Source organism: Macrotis lagotis, chromosome X, assembly GCF_037893015.1.
Source record: "Macrotis lagotis isolate mMagLag1 chromosome X, bilby.v1.9.chrom.fasta, whole genome shotgun sequence".
Taxonomy (NCBI): Eukaryota; Metazoa; Chordata; class Mammalia; order Peramelemorphia; family Peramelidae; genus Macrotis; species Macrotis lagotis.
In genome coordinates this window covers 612,804,927-612,832,181 of record NC_133666.1, presented here as the reverse complement: position 1 = coordinate 612,832,181, position 27,255 = coordinate 612,804,927, and the positions used below count along the sequence as shown (strand labels likewise).

At 36.0% G+C, this 27,255-nt stretch overlaps 1 protein-coding gene across 4 annotated transcripts in view; it reads left to right on the top strand.

Moving 5' to 3' along the window:
• SLC45A4 (solute carrier family 45 member 4) overlaps nucleotides 1-27,255 on the top strand; it is a 126,398-nt gene that overhangs the window by 57,024 nt on the left and 42,119 nt on the right. For 2 of the 4 annotated variants that reach the window (XM_074202768.1, XM_074202766.1), the window contains exons 2-3: nucleotides 4,111-4,217; nucleotides 8,149-8,782. In XM_074202768.1, the coding sequence (XP_074058869.1) occupies nucleotides 8,539-8,782 (244 nt within the window). In that variant the 5' untranslated portion in view covers nucleotides 4,111-4,217; nucleotides 8,149-8,538. Of the gene's footprint in view, nucleotides 1-4,110; nucleotides 4,218-8,148; nucleotides 8,783-11,835; nucleotides 11,942-27,255 lie in introns of those variants that run through there. The other 2 variants (XM_074202769.1, XM_074202770.1) reach the window with 2 other exon arrangements.

The following is a 27,255-nucleotide window of genomic DNA, read 5'->3' as shown; positions in this document are numbered from 1 at the left end:
TTTCAAAAATAATGGTACAGTTGTGGAGGAGAAACTTGATCTTTCATGTTTTCAGCATTATTAAAGATTTAATTTAGCTGACTGGAAATTGGGGTGTGTGTGTGTGTGTGTAGGCAATATTATCTGTTAAACAGTCAGTTGACACTAATGGCCTAATTTGTTATAGTATTTCCCTTTACAGCAATTAGCTACAAGAGTTATGGTTTCTTTCTTGTATAATAATTTTGTAAAATATACTCAGTTCTTTTAAAGTACAGTGCTTTTACCTGGTGCTGAACTGAAATATAGGCTGTCCCTTATTTGCCTTTTCAAAAAATCCAGTGGTGTAATGACTGGATTCGAAGTCATAGTAGGATTTGGAGATATAAGTAACTTTAACCAACTCCTTTATTTTATAGAGGAGACTGAAACTCAAGAGTGTGTACCTTGCCAGTTCAGATCTGTTTTCCAGTTCATGTGTTAACAATTAGTTATTACATTTGTGAGCAAGTCCCTTACTTTCTATGTGTCTTATTTTCCTTTTTCTGTGAAGTGGCTTTCATTTCTCAATTCTTGCCACTTTCTCCCTGATCTCTTGTGCCAAGCCATTTTCTTTAAAATTATTTCTTCTATACTTATTTTTATATTTTTTCCTCTCGTACTTTCATTAATTAAGATTTATTTTGTGACTCTTTATTAAAACAACAAACCATCACTTCTAAGAATTCTACTTGATTTTTTATGTGTCGTGTTTTTAAATTTTTTGTTTTGGGGTGGGGTTTTGTTTTTTTTTGAGATTTTGCTGTAGAAACTTCCTGAGTTTATGCCTTAAGTCTCTCTTTTGGAGTAGCTTCTTGGTGCAGTGGATAGAGAACCAATGCTGTAGTCAGAAGGAGTTCAAATCCTGTCTCAGATTCTTGATAATTACTAGATACATGTCCTCAAGCAAATCATTTAACCCCATTGCCTAGGAAAAACCAAATTAAAAAGTATTTCTTTCACTCTTACAATTTTTTTATGATGAGATTTTATGAGATTTTGTTTTATGATGAGAGTTTGTTCAAACTCCACAGCTCTTTATCTGGATACAGATGGTATTCTCCATTGCAGACAGCCTGAAATTGTCCCTGGTTGTTGCACTGATGGAATGAACAAGTCCATCAAGGTTGAACATCACCCCTGTGTTGCTGTTAGGGTGTACAGTGTTTTTCTGGTTCTGCTCATCTCACTCGGCATCAGTTCATGCAAATCCCTCCAGACTTCCCTGAATTCCCGTCCCTCATTTCTAATAGAACAGTAGTGTTCCATGACATACATATACCACAGTTTGCTAAACCATTCCCCAATTGAAGGACGTTTACTTGATTTCCAATTCTTTGCCACCACAAACAGGGCTGCTGTGAATATTTTTGTACAAGTGATTTTTACCCTTTTTCATATGATGAGATTTTTATAATTCTTCTGCTATGTGACCTTAGACTTGATGTTTAGTGCTGGACTCTTGCATTTCTAGAAGGAGATTCTATCCTGGTCCTGTTACTACTTTCTTAGGGTATGTATTATGCTATTCTAGGATCTCAGGGAAAGCTTAGGTTAAGGAACATCAGTCTTTTAACTCATTCAAAGTATTCAGGATTCACGGCAAAGTCTTGCCATCTCCTGGGTCTGAGCAACAGTAGATTACTGTTGCTGAACTCAGCCAGTGTCAGACATTTGGGACTCTTAGGAACAGCAGAAATGTAGGCTACCTTTTTGGTTTGGAATTCCTGTCCTGTATGCTTCAGTGTAGGCTACAAGCTGGATCTGAGAACATACTCTGCTCCTGGTGTCCAAGCCACATAGTTTCTGTTTACTTCAAAACTTGTTCCCCTCTCTTTATGAAGCCTAGGACCATTATTGTGCTTGTTCCATTCCAAGTCCTCCCTGAATAAGTGACCTGGCACAGTAAAGTGCTCAAGCTGCCAAATGGCACCTGTTCTTATTGTGATATTCCACTAAAGAACCTATTTTATGAAAAACTCACAAGGGAAGGTCAAAAGGTTGGAGGTTAGAAGAAGGGATATAAGGACACTCTGGTCTGGGATCTTCTTTTGCCTCTTGCCTTGGTGTGTGTGTGTATTTATATTTATATGTATGTATGTATTTTTTGGGGGGGCAGGATTGCAAGGCTATGAGGTTAAGTGATTTGCCCAAGGTTACAAAGCTAAGTAAGTATTAAATGTCTGAGACCAAATTTGACTCTAGAGCCTGTGCTCTATCCACTGCACCACCTGGTTGCTCTCCTAGTGCATATTCTCTATCAAAGTATTGGTAGGCTTCTCATGGCCACTGCTGGTCTGGCTCTTTTCCTTTTGTCTGTACAGAGAAGTCTATCTCCTTATGCCAATTTGGGCTGGAAAAATTACTGTTACTTTTTCTTGGATTTCCCCATCAGAATTCAGTCTAGTGCATTTTCTAGATCTATTTGGAGGAGTTTTGTGGAGTTAACTATCCTAATTCCTGTTTAACATCTTGGATTAGTTACTTTTTTTTCTCCTCAAAAGTGTTTTTTTAAAACAACTTCTATTGAGAAAGTAGTAGATAATTTGGAATATGGACCACTTAAGGAAGTAAGAATTTATGGTAGTGGAGTCAGTGTCTATGAAGATCTCCTTTGATTTTTTTTTAAAGAAAAATCTTGAGAAATTCAACCTTTTTTAAAAGTGCCTCCATTGACTAGTTTTGTTGTTCTCGAGGGATTTTCAGTTAGGTATGCCTTGAAATCCTGTGTCCTTACCCCAGCTCCATTTTTCCTGCATATATTTTCCACCTTGGTATCCAGAGGATCAGATTAAAACATCAGTTTTTATATGAAAGGGTGAAAAGCTATGTTGCTAGTCCTGAGAAAGCAGAATGTAGAAAGAAGGTGGAGAAGTAGAAGGGAAGGAATTTCAAGGTGAAAACACCTGCCCCTGCTGAGTGAGATAACTCTTTAGCCTGTTAGTCAGTATTTATATTTCTAGCCTTGATTTTATAAGCATAAAACTGAATTATTTAATTTTTCTCCAGTCCACCTGCATTGGTTCCTTCAGATGTGTTACCCTCCCCTCCCACCACTCCATTCCCATATCTTGATTGAACCTGGTCTGCTGTTTAACTCAAGTTTCTCCACTTTTAATATAAAGCTTTCCTGATTTCCATGCTATAAAAATTTCCTCCTCAAATCTTTCAAACCGTTATTTAATCTCTCCTCTGTACCCTTAAACTTCTCTGGCTGTCTCACTCTTAAATTGTAGACTTTTGGAGGACTGAGACTTTTGTCTCTGCAATTGAACACCTAATACTGAACCTATGTACATTGTAAATGCTTATTAGTGGACTGCAAAAAAAAAATCTTTCCCATTTTTCAACATTATTTCTATTGAAATGCTTATGAAGACCCACACCAAATTGGAGATTATTAGTGTTTCTATATTGACTGCCTTCCCCATACTCGACTTTCTACTGATATTGATGTATGAGAGTTGCTTTTCTCTAGGTTATTAAACTTCTTTGAGATCATTATGAAACATTCATTTTTGAGTCAAACGTTTGTTAAATGTCTGCTACATGCCAGGCACTGGTATAAGTGGAGAGAATGCAAAGACAAACAAGGAAACTGTCCTGCCCACAGAAATTTATTCTATGGAGTAAAACAACATAGACACAAATAAGTAATTGAAAATATGTGTAGAGTCAATACAAGATAATTGCAGTGTGCTAACCAATTTACTTATAAAACCCTAGGGCTTTATAGAAATGAAATTGAGAATCATTTTTACATTGAAGCAATAACTTGCAAAGTGGTCTTAGACTCTGTATAAGGGTGGGTACCCCATATAAATTAATAGTTAGGATTATTTTAGATATTATAAACTAAATTATTAAGGGATCATAAAAGTAAGCAGCAAAATGCTTAACTGGATTGAAAGTAATTAAGTCATGGTTTAGGAAAGTCACCTAAGCTTTTTTGAGAAAGTTTTACCTAAACTCCTTAGAAACCATGCTAAGCTGCTTATGTTCTAGTGGTAAAGTTTTTGATAAATTAGTATATGTATTTATTAATTTTTAACCTGAAGATGCTAACAAGGTTTGTCATTTTCACCAATATAGATGACACTGAAGTTACCTGTGTAAAAACTATTTTCTGTGCCTCCACGTTTGTACTTCTTGAGGAAGGGAAGTCAACTGTTTTAATGCCCAGACTGCTTGAATGACAGGTAAACAAAAACCAAATTCATCCCATTTCATAAGTACTTGACTATTAATATTTCTGGGGGGACCTGGGTATAATTTCCAAAGGAAGGTCACCTTGGTAGAGAGGATACTGCCTCTGGCTTATTCCAGTTAACTTCTACTTACCCTTTTATCTACAGTACAAATTAACCCTGCTTATCCAGCTGGGCATTCTTCCAGGAGTAGTCCTGTTCTCTTCCTGTGGGACTCAGTCCCTCAAAGCTGAACTATACTATCAGGGAACCAATACTCTCCTCTTTAATAAAGGACACGTTGTTTAATGTCCAATATTATTGGATCTCTGTCCCCTTTTTCTCTCTGAAATTTATTTGCCTTAGAAGGACTAAGATCAGTAAAATTATAAATGCTGTAAAATAAAGTGTGAGATTTTTATGTATTCCTTTATAAATGTATTTGATGATCATGTAGTAGCATGTTAAATTTCTATTTAATTTTTTTGAAGAAAACATCAGTCTTTGAAATCTGAAAAATGATGTTAAAAGGGAGTAAATTAAGGCCAGAATGAAAATGTAAATATATATTTAAACATTTTATTCAAAATTCTGAACCCTTTGATGTTAGCAGTTCCTTTTTGCTTACATTAACAATACTGAATTCATATCTAAAAGTTAATGTGAGGGGCAGCTAGGTGGTGTAGTGGATAAGGCACCGGCACTGAAGTCAGGAGTACCTGGGTTCAAATCCGGTCTCAGACACTTAATAATTGCCTAGCTGTGTGGCCTTGGGCAAGCCACTTTAACCCCATTTGCCTTGCAAAAACCTAAAAAAAAAAAAAAAAAGTTAATGTGTGTAATAAAATGTCAAAACACAAGGTATGTTTATAAATAAGTGATGAAGTGTTTTTAAATAATTTCTGATTCCTCTGAATTCCACATGTATTAGGGAAAACTTCTCAGACATGAAATGGAAACTTAGACATGTTAGTACATCAGCAATATGAAGTGTTAAGGATGTTGACAGAAGAGACCTTAAATGGGGGATTGGTTGTTACCATATGAATCTTTTTACAACTTAAAAATTCTTAGTTCTTTAAAACAGGTTAGTGATTTTTTTTTAATAGCTCAATTGACTGTAATTGACTGTAAAAGGTTGTCCTTGAGTAGAAGTGGCACTCAGGTTTCTTGTCAAATCAACATAGTCTTTGTGCAGATAATCTTCTCTTATAGAGAACTTAATAAACTAGTACATCTTTTTCAGCTCTCCATCAGAATTAGCAAATGTTCATAATATGATAAAGCATTATAAATTGTCACATGTGGGGGAAATTTCATTAAGAAATTTTGTTGAAAATATAACATTCAAACTAGTTCTTAATAATAAAGCATTTCTATAAGGACTTTTCATAATCTGTCACCTGATTCCAAGTATAGCAGGCAAGGGCTAGGAAACTTTAAAAAATAAACACAAAACATTAATTCCTGCTGATTTCATAACCAATGTCATTCAAATAAATTTATAATCGAGTCATACTGCCTACCTTTCATCTTTTAGAGAAATGAAGCTTGTAGTAGGGACCTAGTAGTGACTTAGTGGCTGTTTTCAGTAGATGGGAAAGAAGATAGATAGCTCCTTTTTGAAACAGAACTAGTGATTGATTGATTGATTGATTGATTGATAGTTCAGCCAAGACCATAGTTGATCTGTTTAGTATTACAAATGGGTTATTTTATTTAAATGGTGGATGTCCTTGTGAATTTCAAATTAATGTTGGATTCACTTGGTAATATGACTTAAAATACATTCATAAATTTTATTTTAAGATATGAATGATTAAAAAATTATAGACATGAGTTTTATTTATGATATGCAAGTAGAAGTCTGGCTTAAAAAATTTGTTATTCATTTTGTTTTTTCAGTCCTGTCCAACTCTTTCCTATCCCATTTAGGATTTTCTTGGCAAAGCTACTGGAGTGGTTTGCCATTTCTTTCTCTGGCTCATTCTTAAGTAATTGAGGCAGACTAGGATTAACTGACTTGTTCAGGGTTACACAACTAGTAAGCATCTGAGGCCAGATTTGAATTTAGGAAGAAATCTTCCTGACTCCAGGTCCAGCCCTCTATCCACTTAAGTCACTTGGTGCCTGGCTTAAAAAATACATATAGATATTTTGAAGTATAGAAAAAGTGATAAATTTGTATAAAATTTGGGAGATGTAATAGGACCAAGGATATCATGGAAATGGTTGAACCAAATAAATAATTTAAAATTCATGCTGATATAAAATGTCCTTTTTTTGTGTGATTTTTAAATTAGAGTAATAAAATTATACTTCTGAATACTTTTTTGGCTTCTCATGGAATTTGGGGTCTCTGTAACTTAATGGTATACTTAATCCTAACTGAATGAAGCTATAACTGAGGAAAAAGAAATTGTTTACATGTTTAAATGTTTACAGAGTTCTTTATAGAAGCCCTGTGAAGTTAGAGGTATATATGACATCTTGAGGTCCCTTCATTTCTATGAATAGTACTGTATTCTGGAAAGGATGTGAATGTAGATTTTAGTTAACTAGAAAAAATTCTCTTTTGTTTTACTGGGAAAAAACAACTTTTGACACTTTTCTCTTCCTAAACTTGTAGTAGTAAATATTTAATTTTTCTTTGATCCCTAGCCTTAGCATTACTAAAGACTGTTGTTTTCATAACTGTATGGTTATAATTGTATATATTTGGTTCTGTTTGAATTAACTTCAGGCCACACACACACACACACACACACACACACACACAACCTTTAAGGGTTTCATAAGTTCAGAACTGAAAGGAGTTATAGAAAGAATGGTAAGTGACTTAAGGACACACAGGTAGTAGGTAGCACAGCTGAGATGAACACCAAAGTCTTCTGGCTGCAAATACAGTGACATGGGAAGGAGAGGGAAGCTAGTATATCTTGGCAATAGCAAGAATATATTGTCATCTTGTTACAAAAGACAGTTGCTTCTTCCTCTTAAATGCAGTGTTGAGGAGTTAAAATTGGGGGGGGGGGTTCCAGTTAGTTGACATTCACTTAGTCAAGGTTTAATGTCTTATTAGAAGATCTTTTTATGTAATGAAACTTAATTCTGCAAAGTATAGAATGATGGGCCATTAAGGAGACATTTTTGTATATTCGCTTTAGAAGGAATTACAGCTATGCAGCTTTGAGGTTGGCCTAGCAGAGAACTTTAATTGCATTTCAGAGGCCATTCATTTATTTGCTTTATTTGTTCCATACTTCCAGGGAAGACCTAAAGAAAATTCCCCCCACCCCCCAATGTTGTTAAGACATTGAAAGGATCTGATTTCTACTTAAATTAGATGAATATGTTGAACAATATAATACTTGAATGGGGGGGAAGAGATTGAAGAAACCTTTGTCCCTCAGCATGTTATTTCTCTTCTTCCATCCTTTTTTGTTTTCCGTTTTTCTTTATCAGTTATTCTCAGTGTAAAGCCTCAGAATTTAAGATGGGGGAATAAAGGAATCCAGGGACCTAACTCAACCTTCATATATTGCACATAAGGAATCTGAGGTCCAAAGACTTAACCCAGGTCACATAGTTAGAAAGTAGCAGAGGAGGATTTGAATCCAGAACCTAAAGCAGTATATTTTTTTTTGCCATTGTGCTGTATACTATCTTTGTTTAAAAAAATTGTACTACTTATAATTGTCTTTCTCTATAGAGATTTTTCTGTATAGATTTTGAATGAGTTCTTGAGGCCAGAGGATTTTTACCAGCTAGTTTTTTAAGTAACCAAAGATCAATTCTATGGGCATTTATCCAGTTAGGAACTGGAGAAAAGAGAGGTTTCCTGAGAGCAGAGTCCATTGAAGATCCACATAGGTCATGCTAGCTATTGCTTTTCTCACTGACTATCTCGTTCTGGTTATTTTTGTCCCCTTTTTTTTTGCAGATTAATCAGTCACTCGATGGGGATTAACAGTGGACCGCCTTTTTGTGATACCTTTCCACCTCTCTGTAGCAAGAAAAATAATTTCAGCACCTCTTCAATAATAATGATGAAACTGGTATTAACTGAATGGCAATTATGGATTTTTAACTCTAATTCACAGTAAACCAGCAAGCCATATGTTTAAAGCCCTACCAAATACCGTTCTGTTTTGCTGCATGTCTCAGACATAGGTGAGAAGTTGTGAGATATCCATTTGTATGAAGAGGAATGTGTTAACCTGCATGAGGAATGCAACAGAAGCTGAAAGAGAAGACACCTTAATTTATCATTAAAGATATATGATAGTATTATTTATATAGATAGAATAAAGATATATATATTTTGGTGGTAATGAAAATGGCTCCTCAGAATGCCGACTCGGAGTCTATGCAAGTCCAAGAGCTCGCTGCATCAGCTCCAGATCTTCAGAAATCTGAACATAAGGAGAGTGAGAATCGCGATGAAACAGTTAGTGAAGGATCCATAGACCGCATACCAGTTCGCCTGTGGGTGATGCATGGGGCAGTCATGTTTGGCAGGGAATTCTGTTATGCCATGGAAACAGCTTGGGTCACACCGATATTATTGCAAATTGGTAAGTGTTTTCTGTTCCCTGTGTATAATTATAAACATGATGCAAATGGAATTTAAATAATGATTTTACTAGGTGAGTAACAAATCTTGTTAAGATATTCTGCTCATTTAATAAGTAGTGAAAGACTTTGTCATTGGCTACAGTGCCAAAAATCATGTTCCTTACATTGTATCCCCTAAGTTTTTCTGTGCTAAATAAATATTCTACTCTAACCATTCCCTTATACCCTGTACTCATTGGAAAGTGATAGGCCATAGTCATCGAATTTCATACTAAGATGATTATTTAAATGTGATTGACTGGCAGGTGATCAGAATGTTTCCTAAACCCTGGTATAGTATTGTTGAATTTAGAAATATGAATGTTGAGTGCTCTAGCTAGTAAAATTATCCTTTATAGTTTCCCAGCATAAATTAGCTTTCAGAGCACTTGCCTACCCATATACAGACCCATTTGGTCATTCCTGTAGAGCTGGAATGTTTGCAAAGTTCAGTGGTGGCCTATGCTTAAACTTCTTTACATATCTTACATATATAGAAAGTGATATGTAGTAAGAGGACTGAAGTGGCTAGTTAGTAGATAAAAAGAGTAGCAATACTCAGAAAGATTAGTTGTTGGAAAAATAGTAATTCACTTAACTTTACTTAATTCACTTAGCAGACAATGACTTAAGTTCCAGAAAGAATTTGGTTTACCATTTTAATTTTCCCCTTGCCCGTACCTAAGACTGATATTATGGACTGATTTCTTAAATAGCAAATCACCTTTTGATCCTTTTAAGTTTTGTAAGAAGAAAGGCCCTACAATTCCAGGATCTCAGTACTTCCAATAGAATGTCTGAATTTTTAAGTGGACCTTTTTAAGGACACTTACTGAAGCTCAGTGAGATATTCCTATCTATTACAGCAAACAAAATATTCCCCATAAAAATACCAGATTTGGAGTACAAGAATCTGGGTTTAAATTCAAGCAGAATTAATTACTGAAGCAGGGGTAAGAGTTCACAATTTGCTCCTCATCAGTCACTATCCCAGAAGTTCCCAAAAGTACAGAACATATCCAGCCTTTGGTCAGAAATAGGACTTTTCCTGTTCACAAATGTAAGCTGAGATAACTTTACATTTTTTAAATTCTGAGCTTAAAACACATGCAAAAAGAAGTACAGAAAGGATTCCATATGAAATTATAGATCTTCATTTTATATCATTTGCTTTTTCAAAAATGTAGATAATTCTACTTGTTATTTTCAGAACCATCTTGTTTATACTTTTTAGCTTCTGCTCTTTCTTTTTATTTAACTGTTAAAATGGTCCTCCTTTTTTTCTTGGCATTATTATTGTTCACAACTTTAATTAAAAACTTAGGAAAGAATTTTTTGGGGGGGTGAAAGGATAGGATTTGCAACAAATAAGCATAATCAAGCAAAATGAAATTCACAGAGACCAAGTCCCAAAATGCATGTCAGTCAATATGCATACCTCTTCACCTTATGTCCATCACTTTTTATAGGTCTTTTGGAGACACAATTGATTATTTCATTGATCAGGGTTCTTACTTTTTAAGTTCTTGCATTAATTGTTTTTTTGGTTCTCCTTCCTACAATTTGTGTCAGTACTTACTACCCAGGATTCTCTGAAATAATTTCGTATTTTATAATAATATTCCATTACATTCATTTACCACAATTGCTCATCTGTTGTGAGAATGCATTTTTGAAGACAGTGCCCCCATCTGGATGCAGATTTGGAGAACCACAGTCCCACACTGCAGTTATGTATAAAAAAAAAATTCTCTAATAAATCTCTTATGAATATGTAAGTTTTGGGTACACACACACACACACACACACACACACACACACACACTCACATTCACACACACTCACTTGTGTGGATATTGCATTAACTATTCACTTGGAGAGATATTTGTCACCAGATGTAGCAATTGAAATGGGTAGGAGAGATTGACCAAGTCATCATCTTATTTTAAAACTACTTGAACTCAGAGGCTTTATTCTAATTGCTATAGTGAGTGACTAATTTCACTCATTAATTCCCAAGTCTTTAATTTTCTTATTTGTAAAATAAAGGTAATGTACTAAATAATTTCTTACATCTTTTATAATTCTACATTCTGTGGTGATAATGATAAATTTGGAATTAAAAGAATGAACTGAAGAGTTAATTATTAATCTATATAAACTTTAAAAACTTTATAAAAATAAAATCAGATTTAAATAACTGGAGAAATATTATAATTGTTCATGGATGATCAGGACAAATATAATAAAAATGACTTTTATCTAAACTGATTTGTTTATTCAATGCCATCCCAATTACCAAAAAAATTATTTTACTGAATTATAAAGAAAAAGAATAAAATCCATCCGGAAAACAAAAAGGATATCAAAGAAACTAATAGAAAAAATTGTAAAGGAAGTAGGTCTAGCAATTGGTTGATTCTTGTCATTATCAAATTACAGTGTGTGTCTGGCTGTGGCTGATCAGACCATTATGAGCTCAGAATGCTCCACCACAGGTTGGGCACAGTAGTCCATATGAACACCTGGGGTGGGTACTGTAAACTTACGGATGTCACATTTCCTTTTAAACTGCTTCAATTCTGTCTTCCTCAAAGAGTATAGCACCCTCACACCCTACTGGGCAGTCCTGTGCTGGTGTCTTCCATGCTGTACAATCAATTCTAAAGTTCCTAAGACAGGTCTTCAGGGTATCTCCATATTGCTTCTTCTGACCTCCTTGTGAGTGCTCACCCAGTGAGTTCTCCATAAAGGATACCTTTTGTCAAGAATATTTTTGGCATTCTAACAATGTGCCCAGCCCATTATAATTGTACTCCATGTTGGAATGCTCTGCAGTTTAGTTCGAGGAAGGACCTCAGTGTCTAGTATCTTCTCCTGCCAGGTGATCTTCAGAATCTCCCTAAGTCAGTTTAAATGGAAGCAATTCAGTTTCCTAACATGGCACTGGTAGACTGTCCAGGTTTCACATACCTAGAGCAATGAAGTAAACACAACAGCTCTGTAGACCTTCAGTTGGTTAGTCAGTCCAATACCTCTTTATCTCACACTTTCTTTCGGAGCCTCCCAGTGTCAACCTCATTGTCATTGTATACCTCCCTGGAAAGGACACTACCAAGGTAAGTGATCTTGCCCACAGTACTCAAAACTTCTCCATTTGCTGTAATTGATGGTTCCACTTATGGATGGTGTGGGTGCTGGTTGATAGAACACCTGAGTTTTCTTGGTGTTGGGACACTAAAACGAGCACAAGCAGCAGAGAATTGATCCATACCTTGTTGCATCTCAGCTTCAAAGGCTGCACTGAGTACACTATCATCTGCAAACAGAAGATCATGCACCAAAACTCTCCACTTTGGTCTTGGCTTGTAATCTTTTCAAGTTGAGGAATTTGCCATCAGTGAGGTAGCTGATCTTGAGGCAGAATTCATCCTCAGTGGATATGTTTGATAACATTGCTGAAAACATCGTGCTAAAAGCATGGGAGCAAGGCCACATCCTTGTTTCACTCCATTGGTGACTAGGAAATCTCAAGAGCATGGTCCACTATCCAGAACCCAGGCATGCAGGCCATCATGAGATAGACGTACAATACTGATGAGCTTTTCTGGGCAACCAAATTTTGACATAATTTTCTATAAACCCTTACAACTGACAGTATCAAAGGCCTTGGTTAGATCTTCAAATAATGTGTTTAGACTTCTGTTCTGTTCCTGGCATTTTTCCTAGAGTTGTTGGATAGCAAACACTGAATCAGATGTTTCTTGACCCTTTTTGAAACCATGCTGGCTCTCAGGGAGGTTACCATCTTTTTTTTTCCTTTTTTTTAGGTTTTTTTGCAAGGCTAATGGGGTTAAGTGGCTTGCCCAAGGTCACACAGCTAGGTAATTATTAAGTGTCTGAGACCGGATTTGAACCCAGGTACTCCTGACGCCAGGGCTAGTGCTTTATCCACTGCGCCACCTAGCCACCCCTGGGAGGTGACCATCTTCCAGGTGAAGGATCAACCTTTTTGAGAAGGACTCTGGTAAGAATCTTACCAGCAATAACTAAAAGAGAAACCTGTGATTTGTCACAGGACGATCTTATTCCTTTTATCTTTATGGAGATGGACAGTGCAGACACCCTTGAATTCTTGGAGGATAATTTCTTCATGCCATATTACCTAGAAAATTTGTCAACTTTTTTTTTTTTAAGGTTTTTTGCAAGGCAATGGGGTTAAGTGGCTTGCCCAAGGCCACACAGCTAGGTCATTATTAAGTGTCTGAGGCCAGGTTTGAACTCAGGTCCTCTTGACTCCAGGGCCAGTGCTCTATCCACTGGACTACCTAGCCATCCTGTCAGTCAACTTTTGAATGAGCAATAAGACATCCCTTCCATCCTTGTAGATCTCAGCTGGAATAGAATCAGCACCAGGTGCTTGGCCCTTTGAAAGGAACCTAATGGCATAGGAAGTTGCTTCTTCAGTTGGAAGTTCAAGTAGGGACTGAATGACTTCAACTTGAGGTCATTGGCTTCTGTATTGCTTGATAAGAACTATGGAAGTGTTCAGCCCAACTTTCTAGGATCATGTCCCTATGGTTAATCAATTTAGATCCATTAGCACTAAATAATTGAGATGAGCCATAGATCTTTGGCCTATAAATAGCCTTCAGGGCATCATAAAAGCACTTTAGATTATTATCGCATAACTCTGAATTTCATCTGCCTTCTTATTGAGTCAAGAGTACTGCTGATAAACCTTGTGGAGATTTTATTTTTCATTTAGCAGCTTTTGTATTTCTCCATTTTCATCAAACCAGTCCTGATGTTTGTAAGTGTTCTGGCCCAGATGAACAAATGCACCAGATCTTTGAAAGCTGCTGACTCTTTCTGCTCCACTGTTGCCAACTGTATGCTACCTCAATTTTCCCTCAAAATTAGCAACAGACTGTTCCTGTTCAGATAGACCCTCTAATCTCTTGACTTTAATTCTTCTGGTATTCATTTTGCCTTTTGGCCACTGCTTGAGTTGAATGTGAATATTTAGCTTAAAGAAGATGAGTCTGTGATCAGTCCAGTACTCTGCACCACACATATTGCCTTTGTCACTCACATTGTCTCTTTCCTTTGCAATCACAGTTTATTAGATGTCATTGTTTTTTATGAAGGTGCATCCAGGAAATTTTATGTTTAGGTAAATGGAAGACAGTGTTTATGCTGAGAAAGCCATGAGATATGCAAGTCTTTTTCTTTAGTGACCATTGCTGTCACTTTCTAATTCCATTCCTCCCAAGAGTCCCCTGCCAGGTAATCTGAGCCTACTCTAACATTAAAGTCACCCAGAATATAACAAGCTTGCCCTCTTTTGGTACTTTGATGATAAGGATCTCCAGGTCTTCATAAAATTTTTCTTTGTCTTCATTAGGGTTCGTTATGGTGGGAGCATAGACACTTATGATGAAAGCATGGCATTTTCCTTCAAGGGGCAATCTCATTGTTATGAGTCTGTCCTTCACTCCTTTTGGCAGGCATTCAAGCTTACTGACTAGTTTTGATTGTAAAGCCTACCCCAGTTTCACAGCACCCCCTTCACTTGTAGCCACTGCAGAAAAATGTGTATCCAGCTCCAACTTCAGTAAGCTGACCTTCATTTACCAGCCTTGTTTTTCACTCAGGGCTGCTATTTGGGTTGAGTCCTCTTGTAACAAGTGCTGTTTTCCAGGCCTATTGGATTTTGTATTTTCTGAGTGTGTACACATTCCATGCTATCCCAACTTGGACCTGGAACCTCCTGGAGCCAGATATACATCTACTTCCTAAGGGCTGAAGTCTACCAGCTAATAGCAGACATTTCTCAGTGTGTGACCCTATACTAACCTGGGCTTAGACATAGGATTCTCTCTCACTTTTTTTTTGGTTTCTCTGTCAGGATTTGGTCTTGTGTATTTTCTAGTTTTGTTGGCTTCTTTACCACCCAGGCATCTTGGCTGCTTCTGTGTTTTCCTCTTTAAAATGAAGGACACTAATCATTCTTCCAGGCACCTAGGCTGTATCATTCTTGAATCCTCATTCAAAGTCATCTCTGATGGCCATCTGTTCTTAAATCTTGTTTCTATCCAAACATCTCTCAGATACATCCCCTTCTTTCAACTCACTTTCCTGATGCAGATTCTTATTTCTTCATGCATACTTCAGTAGACTATGGGTTTCTATCCCTTCCTCAGGCCTCTTGCTCCTGTCCATCCTCCCTTTATCCCAACTATGTAAACCTTACTAGCTCCTTTTTACTTACAAGATAAAATAAAAAAACCTCATTTAGATATTAAAGTCCTTTATAGCTTGGCCTCTATTCTACCTCCATATAATCTTCAATTTGTGAAACATCCTTTTTCTTCCAACACCACACTCTTATTCTGTCTTTCATAATAGAACATAAGCCCTTCAGCAGTAAGAATTGTGGTTTTGCCTTTTCTTAGTATCCCTAGCACAATTGCATACACGTAATAAATGCTTGTTGACCAACTACCGTACCCCTGGTCATCTTAGATGAGTGAAGGAGAGATAGTGGGGAAAGATTTTAGAATATGAGAGAGGCATTATCTGGGAATGTCTTCAATTTTTTAAGATAAATTATGAAGCAAGATCCTCAGCTGATAGGAAAGGAGGGAAGGGATTACTTTAGTTGGCTTGAGAGAGGAAGTCTATGACAACTGGAAAGCAGGGTAGCAAATCAGAGAGAAAAAGAATGATTGCCTTGCTGTAGTGAAGACTAAGTTGACAATATGTATTTGTAGCACTCCTTTTTTCTTCCTCCCATCTTCCCTACCATTTATTTAAAAATTTTAAGTGCTAGATATAAATATTATCACATTCTCAAATCCTCATAGCCACTCCAGGAAGTTATATTTATTTTTCTCATTTTATAGAAGAGAATTAGACAATAAGTAAATTGCCTAGGGTTTCTAAGGTCAGATTTAAACTAAGAGGGATCAGGAAAGGCTGGATGTTCTTGGGTTCTTGCCATGCACATGTTTTGTGTGTAGACTCTTTATCTCTTAAAATAGATATTAATAGAAATTTCTTTTATAAATTGTCACACTGGGTCTGAAAACTATAGTTTTCCAGTTCTCTTATAAGCTTTTCACCAAAAATTTTAAATGATCTTGCTTTTTCATTTCCCATTTTTTTGTTGCTTCTCTAATTATGACTTGCTTTTTTTAGTTTTGTATCATTTTAAAACAGGGCTCTGCACTTAAGAAAACTAGAGATTATCTGGTCTATTATCCTAAAACTACAGATGGAAAAAAAACAGACTGAGGAATGGGAAATCAAATTGTAGCTCTTTGAGCAACAAATGCTACTGCTTTTGTGTTCCCTGTGAGTTATTCTAGTGTATAAACTCTCCTCACTTTTTTAATGACTTCATCTTTGAAATCCAGATCAGGGTTTTGGACCTTGTCTCAACTGACCCCAGTGGAAATAGAAAAAGGTATTTTCTGACCACTTGGGAGTTATAACTAATAGCTGTTGTGTCATTGTGTGTGAATATGTAATGATGTACAACAAAATCTGATGACTTAAAGTGTAACAGAAAACTACATTACGGCTACCTCCCATATCACTTAGTAGCTACAGGCTCCTTTACAAGTCATTTGCTCCCATGTCTTTTAGCATGAAGTTTTCAGCAATGTTATCAGATTCCTTCAATGAGAGGGGGAAAAATAGCATCAAGATCAGTCACTGAATAAATTATTTAACTTCAAAAGGCTACAAACTAAGAATAAAGTGGAAGAAGAGTTGGTGCTTTTTTGTTTGCAGATGATTGTGCACTCAAATGCAGACTCTGAGGCTGAGATGCAGCAAGGTGTGCATTTGTCTTTCTTCCTGTGCTAATTTTGACCTAACCATTAACATCAAGAAAACATAGGTTCTCTACCAGCCAGCACCGGACCATCTATACATAGACTCATCAGTTACAGCAAGTGGAGAAATTTTGAATGCCATGAATAGTTCCCTTACTTTGGTAGTGTACTATCCAGGGATGTCCATGAGGTCAGATTTCAAGTTGGGTCTTTCTGACTCCAGACCTGGTGGTTTATTCACTGCTCCATGTGACTACTTTCCTCTTAATAAAGTTGTTGGGCTAGATGAAGTTTTTGTTGTTGTTGTTGTTTTGGGTTTTTTTAGGGATAATCTATGCAGTCTTTCAGTTAATATGTCATTTTTTGGGTTCATCATTTCTGGGCTTTTTTTTTGTATCATGTCTTAAATTAATGATGTTCCAGTTTTGACTTTTATTTTGGGAGACATCATCCATAGCTTGTTTCTCTGTAACTTGTCTGCCTAAATAGAGAATCTGTTTCAGTGCTAAGGCTTTTTACTCTCCTTCTTAGATTTGTCCTTCACCACTTCTGTGTAGTTACTTTTGGTAGTTGTAATTGATCTCCCTCTTGCTTCTTTGATGAGATTTGCCATCACAGATTCATAGTTTTCTATTCTGCCAGTTTATGGTTCTGCAGCCTGGTTCTAATTATTCCTCACATGACTTTGGAAAAATAGATCTGAACTGGATGCTATGCTCTTTTCCCTCAGGGTTGGTGGAATCCAGCACAGTCCCCCAGACGCTGAAGTGTCTGGTCCCATTCACTCTTATTATCTCAGTTCCCTGGCCTTGCAGTTCAGTGTGCTGCCACACTGGAACTGTTTGAGAGGACTACTGATCTGAGTTTTGACATGTGTCCTACCACTTTTCTTATGTTCTACCGCTCTTACAGAGAACTTTTGAAGCATTAGATTGTTGTGGCGCTGACTCTTGAAGCACCAGCAGAATTCGGCAGATTGGAGCCTGAATCTCTTTAGTCCTGGAAAAAGAGTTGGGGACTAGGATTGAGGTTGTCTTTTTGTTACAAACCTCTGGGTTAGATTTGCAAATGTAGCCTCAATGCTGATAGCATAGCCTTGAGTGATGGCTTGTTGGGTGTTAGTTAATGGGATTTGTTGTTGTTTAAACCTTCTTTAGGGTTCCTAGTGTCCTAGACCATAGAGATAACAGAAATTGTTTTATCTTTTGAGGGGTGAGGATCAAAGAAAAGACTTCTTGTTGGTCACATGACCCAGCTATTCTAAATTTTTTAAAGTGTCAACCTTAAATTCAATAGACCTTCAGTCTAATCCCACGGGAAATCTTTCCTACAGCATTATTCAACAAGATTAATCTTGCCTTTTCTTCGATTAAAAGATAAATAATGCTACTAATTATAACAATAGCATAATAAAGACAAATGAAACTTTACAACCTTTGAATGGCAGATGACTTGACTCTTACTCCTTATATTTTTTCAGCTAGGGAGTGATAGAATCAGTTAGTCTTTAGGAAGATAAATTCCATAGTGCTGTGAAGAATCTTCCTTTTTTTTTTTTTTTTTAAGGTAAGGCAAATGAGGTTAAGTGGCTTGCCCAAAGGCCACACAGCTAGGTAATTATTAAGTGTCTGAGGCGGAATTTGAACTCAGGTACTCCTGACTCCAGGGCTAGTGCTCTATCCACTGTGCCACCTAACCACCCCAAGAATTGTATTCTTAAAGAGTGGGCAGTTAGTCAAAGAGAGGAGTTAGGTAAGACTCAAAATATTCTGGGAAAACATTAATGAGAACCTGGAAAAGGAAGGCTACAGTGGAAATGCAAAAATGGGGAAAATGGGAGAGAGATTGCAGAGATAGAATGAATAGGATTTGGTGATAAGATGTAGGGATTAAGAGGCAGGGTTAAAAATAGGTGCATTGAACATTGGTGCCTTTTGGACAAGGAGAGTAGGATGGAGCTTCAGCAACAGACACAGGAATATCAAGAAGTGGAAGGGACATTTGGAGATAAGAAATGAGTCACAGTTTTGAGGTTCAAATTAAGCCACCTAATTATGGCATATCCCATGATCTAGAACAATAATATCCAAGTTTTTCTTTCCATGAAACCCCCCCTTTAATATCAAATTTCAGACCCTCACAACTAAGAATAAATATATAATTGCTTGAGAAAATAAAAACAATGGCAGCCAGGATCCTTTTAGATTGATTAGATTGGAGATTATTTCCTATGAACACTAACCAAAAAGAACCTGGAAATGTTTAGCTTAGAGAAGAGACCCTATTCACAGGTTAGTGATAGTTGTCTTCAGGTACATGAATATGTGGCAGAAAACCTATCCTTCTGCTTGGTATCCCACCCAGAAAAAATAGGAGCAAAAAGTTGCACAAAGATGAATTTAAGCTTGGTAAATGAAAACATTTTCTCATTAGAGCTGTCCCAAAGTGGAATGTACATACTTAAAAGGTTCCCTCTCAATGTAATTTTCTAGATTAGATGATTGTTTGTCATTATATGTTACTGAGAGGGACGATTATTCAGAGCCAAATTAAATTATAGTCTTTTAAATCTTTTCTAATTTTTTCTGTGATCTTTGACAAAGAGTTAAAATGAATTTAACTGACTTTGTATTTTATTAGTCACAGATATTGAGCCAGAAGCCTTAAACATGATCAAATCAGTTAATGTCTTAGCTCCAGATATCCTTCAAAAACTGTTCAGTTGTAGGTGACGAGGTGGATAGAACACTGACCTTGGAGTCAGGAGGACAAAAGTTCAAATATTGTCTCAGATACTTGACATTTAACTAGCTGTGTAACCTTAGGTAAGTCACTGAACCCTGATTGCTTCACATCCAGGGCCATCTCCAGTCTTTTTAATTCATATCCAACCACTGGCTCCAGATGGCTCTAGAAGAGAAAGTAAGGCTGGTGACTTAGTACAGCTCCCCCCCCCCCCAATCCAACTCATGTGCCTGATGATGTTGTCCTCTTTGAAGATGAAGGACAAATATCGTCATCATCAATAATCAATAATCTATCTCAATGTAGTTTTGCAGACAAGAAATGTTAATTATTTTGGTATGAAAACTATAGTCAGGTCATTTGTTTTGGATATTTCCTGTATATGTCTTCCTTGTTGATTTCGGTTTCTATAAGGGCTTGAACTGAGATTTGTTCATCTCTGAAACCTCTCCAAAGTCCGGCCTCAGTATAGATAATCAATGTTTGTTTAATATAAGTTGATTGTAATCTTTGTAGAATTCCTAGAAGAGATGGTGTCTTCTTGTTCTTGCCACTTATGTGTAATAGTTTTATTCATTCAATAAATAATCTCAAATGCATAATCATTTGGACCAGAACAAACTTAAAACTTGACAAGTTTTTTGGGAAAAGTGCTCTGGAACACTGACTAAGGAATAGTCCTCTTTGAATAGAAACATATTAAGTAAACTCAGTTTCTGTGAGTCATATCCAACATGATTAGAACAGTCATTCTCAGATTTGTAAATCCTTCTGGGATTTTTTCCAGATAATATTTTTCCCTTGGGAAGGGGGAAGTTTTTCCCCATTTTATTGTTCTCATTTTGGACTCAGGAAATTGTGCATGTTTGTGTTGGAGGAGGGAAAGTTAGTGTTAAGAGGGAGTCAACAGGGAAAGAAAATTATATAAAAGGGGGAAAATAGTTTTGAAATGGATATTTTTCTGATGAATTAGATTGTCCCATCTTGATTTCCCTAAAAAATATGAAAAAGATGAGTAGAAAATATTACGTCATTTTCACACACATATTAATAGTACTTGTATGCACGCACACAGAAACACACACACAGAGTGAATTTTTTTTTATATTCTCTACCAGGATATGGAACAATACACTTTGCACACATTTCTATGGCACTATATAGTTTGTATAATGCTTGCTTTTCTGGCTGTGAGATAGATAGGTATTATTCCCCATATTATAAGCAATGCAAAGATCAGAGAAGTAATCATCCAGTTTGTAAAACAGAAGTGAAATCAAATAATAATTGCAACCTGGAATTTGGTTCTTAGTCTTCTCAAACATAGTTTAGTAGGATGTTCTTTCCATGATGAAAATCACTAGAGTATGACACATTCATTGATGTGGTTAATACTCTTAAGAATATCAGAGTTGGTAAGGACTTTAAAACATTGAATGTTGAGTTAGGTAATACAACTCCTACACTCTGAGGGGTAGAACCCATTTCTCCTCCTTTGTACCTATGAGAAAATAAAATTTTCCACAGCTATTTTAAAATTACGTGAACTTGATTGTAAGAATAAGATTTGGCAATCTTAATTTTAATAAAGGCCTAGCTAGTCTTTTAAAGCTTCCTTATTGCTGTAGCTTTTTGAAGAGTTGTTGAGTCTTTCTATTGTGACCAACACTCCATGACACAATTTGGGGTTTTCTTGGGAAAGATACTGTAGTGGTTTGCCATTTCCTACTCAAGGTCATTTTACACATAAGGGGAACTAAGGGAAGCAGGGTCATACAAGTAGCAAGTGTCTGAGGCCAGATTTAAATTCAAGTCCAGCACCTCCTAACTGATTGATTAGCTTCCTGAAGGTAGGACTAGATAATTTTGCAAATGAGGATTTGGAGTGTATTTGGTAAGCATTTATTTTATTTGATCCTTTGTTAAGCACTATGCCATAAATATAATTGTTCCTCGAATAGGGATGGAGACCTCTCCCAAATATGAAAATTGTGGATAACTCTAGGCCCCATCCTAGACATTTATATTTAATAATTCTAATCATATCTGTTTAACACAAAACAAGTAAAACAGCCCCCCCCCCCAAAATAAGTTTCTGTATGGGAGAGATTAGGATCTTGGACACTATACTCAGTTCAGGTCATAAGATCTTATTAAAAGGAATCCTAGATAATTAAAATCAATTTATCTGGAGTCAATAATTAACATGGGTTTGAATCCTGCCTCTTTTATTCCATTTTATTCCCTTAATTTACTGGGCTATAGTTTTACTCCAGCTGTTATCTGCTCGCCTAAGGGTCCCTTTGAGGAACAAATTCCATATAATATCAGGCAAACTGTAAATGCCAATTATTGTTGGCTATTGTTTATGATTAATAAATACTCTTCTCCACTCTTTCCCATTTACAAGAATTATTATTGTTTGGAAATGCCCTTAGGGCCAAATACAATTTTAAAACTCTGATTGAGAGATATATATATTCATACAATGTTCAAGTGAAAGTCTTTAGCCTATTACTCTTTCCACAGTCTTTAATGCCAGGTATTCGTCACTCATGAATAACCTAAGAAATTGCTGCATTATGCAATGAGAGGACAGCTTCTTTGTCGAAAAATTTAATTTGCAACTTACTGTGAAGATTATAAACACTTTTAAAAGTTAAGATATTATTTAAAAAAAAACTCTGCTATATTAAAAGTCCATTATTCCGATTATAGCCAAACAGTAAGTTTCTGTCATCCCAGGCAAATTTATAAGGTGGTTATGTTAAGCTCATCTTATATGTTGGTATTTCATTCATCCCTAAGAATGTTGAACCATTTTCTAGTACAAGACTTTGATTTGAGGGCTGTAAAAATCTATTTCTGATTACTGATTTGAAAAAGCACACCCAGCAACTATCTTCTGTCAAGTAGGATTCAAAGCAGACATTACTGTTCACCATACAATCCCATGATGTCACTTGATTACAGTAAGTAGCTGGAACTAATTAGAATAATAGGTGAATAATAATAAAAGGAAGAGACCTTAGGGAGCACCTTCCTCAATCTTTATTGTAAAGAGGTGGGGGAGGGGTTAAACTCTTGAATCTTTTTTTTTAAATTTAATTTATTGTGTTTTTTAAACTCTTGAATCTTAAAAGGGAGAAATGCCTTTGCCCAAGAGTCACAAAAATTTTATAATAGAACAAACATTAGAATCTATATCTTCAGACACCTCCAACATTCTTTTTTACTGTTACCCAAATGAAAAGTGCTTAATTTGTTATTTTATTTGCTGGTTCCTGTCACCTTGTGAGAATGGAAGTGACTAATCAAGGCTTAAAAATGACAGAAACAGGGCATGTACCCAAGTCTACTCTCTAAGATAGTTCATTGCTATTGGGCATAAATCTTTTTTAAAAAAAGAATATTAAAAAAGTGATCTTTCTCTCTCAATCTCCATAGAATAATGGTGTAATGCTGTGTTTTGCACTTAGTTTGAATCTCACTTGTCTGTTACAGAATCAGACAAGTAGCTTCTATTGGCTTCACTTATTTGGTTCCTCATTTTTAAAGTGAAAATAATTCTCATTCCTCACAGGGTAGTTGTGAAGAAAACATTCTGTAATTCTTTAAAATATTAGAAAAATGTGTTCCTCATTTATTAGCAAAGAACTATTTTGGGAGAGGACTACTCCTAAATGCAATCTATTGCTTGGTCCTATTGATTTCTTCATTACATCCTTGAATAGACTTCCTTCTTTCCTCTGACACTGTCACCTTTCTAGTATAGGTCCTCACAACCTCAAGCCTTGATTAATATCTCCTGGTGGTTCTACCTGCTTCAAGTCTTTACCACTCCAGTTCATCAACTTGTATCATGTTATCCTCTTCAAGTGCAGGTTTAGCCATGTCACAATAAAATTTAATCTCAACTTTGCTCCTTTCTTACATTTTCTAGTCTTTTCCTATACTTTTACACCAGTCTTCATCCCACAGCCCCTGCTGCTTCTCTTTCTAGTGACAATGGCGTGCTTGCTATTACTCAAATTAGACACTCCCATCTCCCGGCTCTATTCATTTTCATTGGCTGCCTCCCGTGTCTAAAACTTTTTCCTCTTCATCTGACTCCTGACTTCCCTAGTATCCTTCAAGTGTCCACTAAAATCCCACTTTATCTAGGTTTCCTAATTCCCCTTAATGTTGGTGCTTTCCTACTATTGATTATTTCCAAATTAAACTGTATATAATTGTTGATGAAATTGATGTTTGTCCTTTGTTCTGGAAATATCAGGGGAGGTGATGCCCTGACATACAGTTAATTGGGGAGGGGGGAGGAAGGATCATAACTTTAGACTGTAAATTCTTTGGGAGCAGAGACTTGTGAGTGGGGGGGAGGGGATTATTTGGTAACCTCAATGACTGGGACATAGTAGGTGATTAATAAATGCTTTACTGCCTGGACTAACTGACTGAGAAGAGATCTGTGATGTAAGCATAGGGAGTAGTTAGAGAAAGTCTAAATCAGAAGTGAAGTTTGGCAAAGAATTAAGATGACTATCGTAGTCATTTGTCTTAAAATTGAGGGAGGGGATTTGGGGTGGAATCAATGGTGGGATTCAGTCACTTGTCTTAAAATTTTGAGGGAGGGGATTTGGGGTGGAATCAATGGTGGGATTCAGTCACTTGTCTTAAAATTGAGGGAGGGGATTTGGGGTGGAATCAATGGTGGGATTCAGCCAATTCATGCTAGATTAGCAGAACTGATACTTAAGTTTATGTAGAGTTCAGTGAACTGGTTGATAAAAAGGCACTTGTAATTAGAGTTCTTTCTAAGTTAGATACCCAGTTTGAAAAATCAAAAATTTACATTCCTTATTCATTTAACATTCATCTGTACTACAGTGTTTACTAAGCGCCTGTTAGTAATATTCATTCCATCCATAGGTAAAAAAAAGTCAATGGAACTATGTTTGTAATATTTATTTATTCATTTCTTAAAATTCATTATACCTTTGATAAAATACTACATTTTATAATTCCCGCACTTTTGTTATTTCAGTAAACAAACGTATAATGTAAAGAGGATGACAAGCTGTCATTTGTTTCCACTTTGTTTTATGCCAGAATTCCCCAAAGATATCAGTGTGCTGGTATTCCCTGATGGAAAGTGAGAAATGGTGGTGTTTCCTTAGCGTGTAAAAAATCATGCTAATTTACTACTAATAATAATAATATTATAGTAATTAATAATAGTAGCTGTAATAAATATATTCTTCTCCCTAGAGAGCAATTCCTTAAAACAAAGTAACAGAAAAAACTCACCTCTGAGCTTTGACAGTGTTTGTATGTTCTACTCAATGTTCCCCAAATTACCAATTTCAAAAATGAAAAAATTTTAATTCAACAAAAAGGGAAGAAATAAAGGACATTATTAGAAACTTCCTAGCTTTATGCCAATGAACCTTAAAACAAATATTTACAAAAATACTTAATACCCAGATTAACAGAATTAGAGAAAAAATTTAAAACTTCATCTGATAAAATTAAGTAGAACAAGCTAAGAGTGAACTCACAAAGGAAAATAATGAGCAAATGCCATCAAATATTCAAAGAACAATTCTAATATTATACAAATTAAATTAGCAAAAGATCTATCTTATTCCTTCAATCATAGAAATATGAGTTTGATGCCAGATAGAGGGGGAAAAAAAGCAGACCAATATCCCTAATGAGCATTACTTCAAAAATTTTAAGTAAATAAATAAAATAAAATAAAAAATATAAAGAGACAACAGCAACATATTCCCAAATCCTCTGTAACAGCAAATTAAGGATTAAGTGATTTGGCCATGGTCATTTAGTATCAGTAGCAGGATTTGAACAAATGTTGTCCTGATTTCAAATTATCACTGAATCCACCAAGTAGATCAGGTATCCCAAACAAGATCCAGGTGATGATTCTGTTCACCTGTGACAGTGTCTCTGCTATCTAGGCAGTTTTAAACAAATGTATCAATTGACTGCAAGTATACAGCTAAAAACAGAAACAAATTAATTTCCAGCTTTTTTATGGCTGGGTTTTGTTCATCATTACAGTTTAAATAGTTGTCTGTCTTTGTAATGGAAAAAGAAGTATTACTAACTAGAATTTTTCAGGCCCCAAAGTTGTGAAGTCCTTCTTAGAAAGTGGTGACATCTAGTCTCTTGAGGTTTCCTTACTGTGTTTTCCAGGATTCACTGAAAAACACTGGGGATGGACAATCAACTTAAAAAAAATGTATGCTAAGACTGTGTTTATGAAAAGTGTGAAGTGTTTCTTCATTTGACCTTAAGGACTTAGGAAAAGCTGAATAAAATATCATTCAGAAAGGACTCGAGAGGAAATTTTGTTCAGCCTGAAGCTTGACCTAAAACATTCTTTGACCTGAAGCACGAATATCTTCTATTAGGATTGCTGTACCATAACTGCTGCTAACATTCATGTACAAACTGGCAACTTGTGGAGTGCTTTAATTACATTATTCATTTGATCCTCAATTTAACCCTATTATGTATAGGTAGTAAAAATAATATTGACTAGAGTGGTAGTAAAGTCTGGTCTAAAAACTGACCCTGAATCCCTCACTGACTTATCAAAAATCCCATGCAACCAGGTAAGTCAAATTTAAATCTCATCTAGTCTCCCCCCCCCCCCCAATTTACATCAGGAGCCATCCAGTCACCTAGACTAGAGCCTTTTAAAAAGGTTCTACAGTTTTCAAGATGGGGGGTCTAGAGTCATCCTGACTTAATTTTGGAGGCGGGGAGGTAAAGGATAGAAAATACAATCATAACAGGGAATGAAGGGCAGAGTCTTGCTTCATCCAGTTCAGTTTATAATTTTTAAACATTGATTTTTATAAGATTTTGAGTTCCTATTTTTTTCCTTCCCCAAGACAGCAAGCAGTCTGATATAGGTTATACATGTGAAATCATGTTAAACATAATTCCACATTCATCATGTTGTGAAAGAAAGAACAAAAAAGAAAAGCCTTAAAAAAGAAAAACTGGGACAGCTAGGTGGTGCCATGGATAGCTCACTGGTCCTAGAGTCAGGAGGACCTGAGTTCAAATCTGGCCTCAGATACTTAATAATTGCCTAACTGTGTGACATTGGGCAAGTCATTTAACTCCTATTGCCTTAAATAAAAAAAGAATTTTAAAAAAAGAAAAAGAAAAAACAAAGATGAAAAAAATGAAGATAGTATGCTACATTGACACTTAGTAGGTCTTTCTCTAGATGTGAATGGCATTTTCTATCACCAGTCTTTTGGAATTGTATTGTTGAGAAGAACTAAGTCATAGTTGATCATCATACAATGTTACTATTACTGTGTACAAGCTAGATCTGGTACTATTTACTTTACTCTTGTGAGTCTTTCCAGGTTTTTCCTGAGATCTGCCTGCTCATCATTTCTTATAGCTCAATAGTATTCCATTATATTCATATACCTCAATTAATGGGCATCCCCTTAATTTCCAATTCTTTGCCACCACAAAAAGAGCAGCTGTAAATATTTTTGTACATGCAAGTCCTTTCCCCTTTTTTTTATGATCTCTTTGAGAATCAGACCTAGTAATAGTATTGCTGTAACAAAGGATATGCACAGTTTTATAGCTCTTTGGGCATAGAGGAACTAGCATTCTTATCCCAAATCTACCTTTAACTTGTTGTGTAATCTTATACACATCATTTTCCTCAGTAGTTTTCTCATCTCCAAAAATGTGGGAAGGCCTGAATCAGATGATCTTTGTGATAACTTCCAGATATGGGCATCTCTGACTCTTAGAGAGGTAAATTACTGTAAACCAAATAGTTT